This window comes from Ananas comosus, linkage group 3 (genome assembly GCF_001540865.1).
Source record: "Ananas comosus cultivar F153 linkage group 3, ASM154086v1, whole genome shotgun sequence".
In the NCBI taxonomy this organism is placed as follows: Eukaryota; Viridiplantae; Streptophyta; class Magnoliopsida; order Poales; family Bromeliaceae; genus Ananas; species Ananas comosus.
Window position 1 is genome coordinate 2372307 of NC_033623.1, and position 6794 is coordinate 2379100.

The 6794-nt window shown below is 33.0% G+C and overlaps 1 protein-coding gene across 1 annotated transcript; it reads right to left on the reverse strand.

Annotated features, from left to right (window-relative positions):
- Positions 2161–2533, reverse strand: LOC109707425 (ethylene-responsive transcription factor ERF095-like). Its single transcript, XM_020228667.1, has 2 exons — positions 2459–2533; positions 2161–2409 (listed from the first exon to the last, which is right to left on the reverse strand). The coding sequence occupies exons 1-2, from the start codon at positions 2531–2533 to the stop codon at positions 2161–2163; spliced, it is 324 nt and encodes a 107-aa protein (XP_020084256.1).

A 6794-nucleotide genomic window follows, 5' to 3' on the forward strand; every position in this document is an offset into this window, starting at 1 on the left:
TATTACAAGTTGTTATTGTTTAGCTCAAATTCATGAGTATGTATGTTGTAGACATATAAACTGAACTGGGGGCATGCTATTAGTTGTTATTAATTATACATGTTGGATTTGGATAAAACATAGGAGAAACCAGCGTTCGGGACCTGGCATATGTTAAACTACCTGATTTAGCCCTAGGGGCCGTTATATTTTTATACTGTTGCAGTATCCTCATAGTGAGTATCCCAGATAGTTCAGATTTCAGTTACGCTCGTACTGGGATGCCGAGCCGATTTTTACAATAGTGTTTACAGTATTCCGGATTAGTGGGTGCCGTAGTGGTTGACGGCGGATCCGGATTTGATCGTTCCGATATCAGATTGTGCCGAGGGCACGTGACTAGTGGTTGTAGTACTGTTAGACCTGCTTTCTTGACTTTAGCCTGTGAGAGCCTGATTGAGCTCGACAGAGATACGTTTGCATACTCGGTTGGGTCGCGCCCACGAGTGCCGCTCCGGAGTATGACTTTGTGCTTTCGCGTTGATGTCGCTATTTTGTTTTACTATCCACGGACTGCTTAGCGTGGAGGTAGCGCGGCTTAGACAGGCGGGACGGGTGCGTACACAGTCCCTAAAGAGATTGGGTCAGAATCGATAGTAGACATAGTTGGATAGTGTAGTGGTATGTAGCTGTAGATGTTTACTTACTAGTTCTGTTTCTTACTGTAGTCTAAGTGGGTGAGCCGATGATGTTGAGGGCGGTACCCACTGAGAACTACTTGTTTTTACAGTAGTTCTCACGCCCAGTTGTTACCCTATGTTTTGCAAAGCCTGTAGTTCCGGCTGCTGCGTCTTAAGAGGCTGATCGAGGTAAGGGCGTCGCGAGCTAGAGCCCTACCCGACGAATCGCCGTGCTAGAGGATCACCAGCTGTAGGTAGTAGTGTTTTTATTTTGAGCTTATGTACATACTGATACTAGAACTCGTTGGAGCGAGTGTTTTTTTATACTTGTTAGTTTGTATATATATGAGATTTGTTCGTTCTAGCTGCTTAGTTCTTTTCAGCTCTATACTACTGTTTGTAGTATTGTATATTTTACAGATACAGCTATCACTTCGTATACAGAAAAAAAATTTTTGTATACGGCGGATTTGTCGGCGTGTCCGGAAAACGTGTAATCCGAGGTGTGACAGTGCTTAGATAAAATTTAAAAATTTTCAGAAGTAGTAAGAGGCATTTAAACAAATAAAGTCGATTCAATCTTTTTTTTGCAATGTTTGGTTTTCGAAAAAAATTTAAAAAATAGATTTTTAGCTAAAAAAATAGTTTTCACCCATTTAGTCAGCAGGAAAGGTAACTTTTCTAACAAAAATATTTTTCACATTTTACGTAGAAGCTAGTTTTTTTTGTTTTCTAAATTTTTATTCTGAATTATAAAAAAAACTATTTTTTATTAAAAAATAATAATTATTCACAATTTTACGAAGAACCAAACACTTCCTTAACATAGAAAAATACGATCATCACAACTTCACAAGCACATAATTTATTGTGTAACATAACAGAAATTTTATTCCCATTTATAGGAAATAAATTAATCATGCTTTCTCTCTGGCCCCATACCCAGAAAATAATTTGGTAACCAATTAAATATAATAACCCTTAATATACCCAAAGCCTATTTAAACATCACAATTATTTGAGTTCTCTAAAATGTAAGCAATGTGGGCACATGCACTGCACTAAAAAGTCTATGATTGGCATGGTGAACCAAGTCCACCAATAATTTCTACTGAAATAAATTTAGATTTTTTGTTTTTTAACATTTAGCCCACTTAAACAAAATTTTACAAAGAACCTCAATAAATATATATTCATAAAAATTGTCCTTTCACTACCAACGCAAGCGCCATGCTGGGCAGAAAAGGACTATGTGAGGATTTTTAAGTTGATGATTGAATTATTATGTTCGTATCTATATTTTAGTTTATATTTTTCAACTTAATTACATTAATGTGAATTCGAATACAATAATTCAGTATGATGATTAGATTACCGTATCCAACTTAATATAGTCAGGTCGTGTTCAACATGGTGCTCACATCGCAAGAGAATATCGTTATTTTAAATATAAATAAGAAAAATAATTGAGAGGATAAAAGCAAAAAAACTAATGCAAGCTCTAGTTGCTCTTGGCAACTTTGATATTGCTCTCACCACTCTCAAGCAACTCATCCAACAATTTATCATCCAAGCACTCCAATTCAATTCTCTCAATCCCATGTTGTTGTTCATCCCCTCCACTCCTCCTCCCCGCCGCCGCCGCTGACTCCGACCGCAAGGGCGCCGTCGGGGCCTCATCGGGGAAGTTGAGCACCGCGAGCGGCCCGCGCATCGCGACCGCCGCCCGGTCGTAGGCCCGGGCCGCTTCCTGAGTCGCGGATCTCAGCCGCGTACTTTCCCCACGGTCGCCTCCGCACCCCGCGGAACTTCACGCCGCCACCGCCGCTGCCGCCCTTCCCCTTTGAGGAGTGCTCCTCCTCCTCCTCCTCCATGGTTGTGTTGTAATGGTTTTAATTTGTAGGGGGGATGTGTTTAAATTGAATGATTGGTGTGTGCTTGTGGAACTCTGCGCGGAGATTCTTCTCTTTGGCACGTGCGAGTCAAAGTGTCAAACCAAAGCGACGGCTTTTCTAAGGAGGAGAAGGGACGTTTCATGTGAGCTTAGCCTAAGAGAGAGAGAGAGAGAGAGAGAGAGAGAGATTAAGAGATGATATAAGAGTGGCGAGGGCCACCGTGCAGCTCCGTGCGCAAGCAAAATTATAGGCTAAATTATAAAAAAAATTTCTATTAATATTTGTTTTTTTTATTTTTTTCTAACTTTTAAACATTTATATTTTATTTTTAAAAAAAATATAAAAAATATTTACAGAAAGACACGATGTTAACACTAACGACAAAATGACTAAATTGCCCTCCTTATTCGCCTCCTCAACTCTCCTCTATCCGCAACCCCTCCTGCTGATCTGTACTTCTCTCAACTCCAACTTCGACTTTACTTGCTTCACCACCTGCTCCCCCAGCTCCTTTTGCACCCTCACTGCCCCTCCATTTGGCGACGGTGGGAAGGACGTTAGGATGGACACGGGCAAAGGGGTGTGCGAGGTCGGAGTGACGGAGGAGGGTGAGGGCGTGAGTGTGGACACAGATAGAGGGGCGAGCGAGGGCGAAGTGGCAAAGGAGGACAAGGCGACATGGACGAGGAGGTTATCGGCGAGGAAGGAGGCGACAAGGAAAAGGACCTGATTGTATTTTGGATATAAAAAATATATATATAATAATAGAATATAGGTGGAACTCTAAACGGAATATTGACAGCGGGGTCAGAGTGAATATTTTTATTATTTAATTGAGCAAAATTTTAGATTTTTTTAAAATCGGGAAGGAAAATAAAAGAAATAGGTATTGGTAAAAAAAATTTCTATAATTTAGTCAAAATAATATATAAGAACGGTGATCTTTCTGGGATTAGAATCAGCGTTATTTCTCTGCAGTTTTGAATGCGCAAAAAATCTCTACACACAGTAAGAGATGATTGACTCCGCTGCTTCTCGGCGGTGAAATTCTCAATATCATTTTAAGTCTTTTTTAGAGTACTCAGTTTATTTTAGTTTTTAGATCTAGAAAATAGGAATCTTATTTTATTATTTCAACCCTTTCTCGTGGGAGTCGCTGTAATTGAGTACTGCGTACACTGAACTTCGTTGCTCCGGTCCCTTTCCTCGTTACCCTTATCTTAAGGCGTGCGCATTTCCTCCCTGTGAGAAAAGTTGGGAAAAAAACATAAAAATAAATAAAAAAGCTCAAAATATATTCAAATTGTAGATTATTTCTAACCGATTATTTAATTTTTTTAAATTTTGTTTTTTCAATATTGTTTTTTAATTTATTTGAATTGAGTCGGTTAATGATATTTTGATTTTAAAATTTGAATACCTCATTTATCTATAGAGGCTTAGTTAGTGTATTTTATATAATTCTTTAAAAACTGTAAGTTCATTATAAGTAAACAATTAGCTTGAATTTTGAAACTAAAGTGTCGTAAATTTCTTCAAATTAGATAAATTGAAAAATGGATAGTAAAATTAAAATTTTTAAAAATTGGATAGTTGACTTAAAATAATCTACAACTCACATAAGTTCTGTATGTTTATATATATATATATAGAGAGAGAGAGAGAGATGAGCTGGAATACTATTGATAGTATTTGACCCATTTTGCTATCAAGTTTTTAATCCTTATATGAGAATTTTTTTTTTTTAGAGATAGGTAGCACGCTACCCGCTTCGTTTATTTCATTTAGAAATAAACTTAGCTAGAAATGTGAATCAACTAGGATTCGAACTTGGGTCTCGGGTACCAACCGTCAAACCCTTTGCCACTTGCTCTAGGGACGATCGGTTCCTTATATGAGAAATTATAGAGTTCAGATGTTATTAGTCCCTTAGCTAGGATTGAGCGGCCCCCCTAAGGTTAAGTGGTCTCCATCAGGTTATAATATTTAATCCAATAATTAGAAATGATCAAACAAATTGATCGAAAAGTTACAAACTTGACACCAAAAAAGAGCAAATACTATATATATATATATATACTAGTTGAGCGTACGTGCAAATTACGTAACAAATATTTTAATTTATTTTAAATTAATAAAAATTTGTAAATCATATTTATTCAGAAATTTAGGATAAAATATTTTGTAATTTTATATGTTACATTTCATTAGAAAATATCTACAATATCAAATTTAAATTTTAATATAAAATAGTTGGATAGATTTGATATCAAAAATCAAAAATTATAGTTAATTCACAATTTAAACGCAAATTTAAATTTTAATATAAAATAAATGGATAGAAGTGTTATTTTTTAACAGATTGATCAATATTTTTAACCAATTGATCATAACTGTTCGTAGAATTAAATTATAGATGGTTATAAATATTTTTTTTAACAAATTGATCATACTCGTTCATTCTTATTTGAGATAATTATGTACAAATTGATCATAAATTTGTACATCATATTAATTCAAAAATATGATTTACAAATTTATCAATCTATCTATCTTTTAAATTATTTCCATTGTAATATGTTGATAGCACCAAAATTTAAAATCTAAAATTTTAAAATTTTAAATTTTGAATTGAAATATAGATTTTCAGTAGATATTCTAGCAAAAATTTGGATAATTATGAATTTTTTTATTTTAGAGATAAAAAATTAAATAAATTTCGAATTAAATTATAGATTCACGCTAGATATCTTTTGGTTGGCAAAAAATTTGAATAAGTATATAAATAAAGAGAAATTAAAAGTTTGTTCCATTATGTTATTTATTTTACATAAGGAAAGAGAAATTAATTTTTTTTCTCGTCAAAAAATAGGTCTGTCGACAAACCGAAATTTGAAATACTTGCTTATATATATATATATAGAGAGAGAGAGAGAGAGAGAGAGAGAGAGAGCAGAGTGTACGTGCAAATACACGTAACAATTATTTTAATTTATTTTAAATCAATAAAAATTTTTAATCATATTTATTCAAAAATTTAGAATAAAATATTTTTTAATTTTATATGTTATATTTTATTAGAAAATATTTACAATATCTTACATTATTTTTTTATATGCATCAAATATTTTTATATACAATTTCTAAAAAATCTAAGACTTAAGTAAGTGTTTTAAACTAAAAGCATCAAAATTTAATTGACATTTATTTCAAAATTTAAAATTTAATTTTGATCCATTATATAATTAAAATTTTTTAATTGTTAATTCAATTTTGATATCAAAAATCAAAAATTAAATTTAATTCATGATTTAAACTCAAATTTCAATTTTAATGTAAAATAGATGGATAAAAGTGTTATTTTTTAACAAGTTGATCATAGCCGTTCATTTTTATTTTTTACGTAAGAAAAGAGAAATCAATATTTTTTCCGCTAAAAAATGGGTCTGTCGACAGACCCAAATTTGAAATACGTGCTTTTATATATAGTATAGATATATATAGAATTAGGCTACTATACTATCTATAGTACCGGAGCTCCGGTACTATAGTCTTGTTTGCGATCTTAGGGTATTCAAATTAACGATCAACGCCGTTAAATATGATCTAAAGTATATGAAGTTCTTAAGAATAAAATTTTAGTTTTTTTCGACATCGTTTACTTACTAAATAAATTATGTTAAAATAGACGGTGAAAATTGAATAATTTTTAAAATTTGAGTATAGAACTTTTAAATTCAAGATCGAGAATGTTAACCTTAATCTAAATAGTTTAAAATATTTTTTATCAAAATTTGAAGAAATTTAGATTCTTCTACACCGTTAAACTCCAAACTCGCTATAGTAGCCGTTGAAAATTGACAATTTTGTAATTGTTTGATCATAAAGTAAACTATGTCGAAAAAATATAAAATTTTATTTCTAAAAACTTTAAATATCCTAGATCAGTTTTAACGGTGTGGATCGTTGATTTGAACACCCGAAGATCGAAAACAGGGCTATAGTACCGGAGCCTAGGAGACTAGCTCATATATATATATATATATATATATATAGAGCTAGGCTCCTATGCTTTCAAAAGTACGGAAGCCTCCGTACTTGTAAGTTGTTTTCAATAATGAGACATCCGATTCGGCGATTGGTTCGTTAGACATGATCTACTCTATTAGAACTACCTAGAAACCAAATTTCATAATTTTTTGACTTCGTTTGTGTAGTAAACGAGTAGCCTCAAAATGAA

Coding starts and splice junctions, on each gene's coding strand:
- LOC109707425 (XM_020228667.1), bottom strand. CDS start 2,533: ATGGAGGAGGAGGAGGAGGAGCACTCCTCAAAGGGGAAGGGCGGCAGC. Junction 2,410..2,458: donor GCGGCGTGAAGTTCCGCGGG/GTGCGGAGGCGA, acceptor TCCGCGACTCAG/GAAGCGGCCCGGGCCTACGA.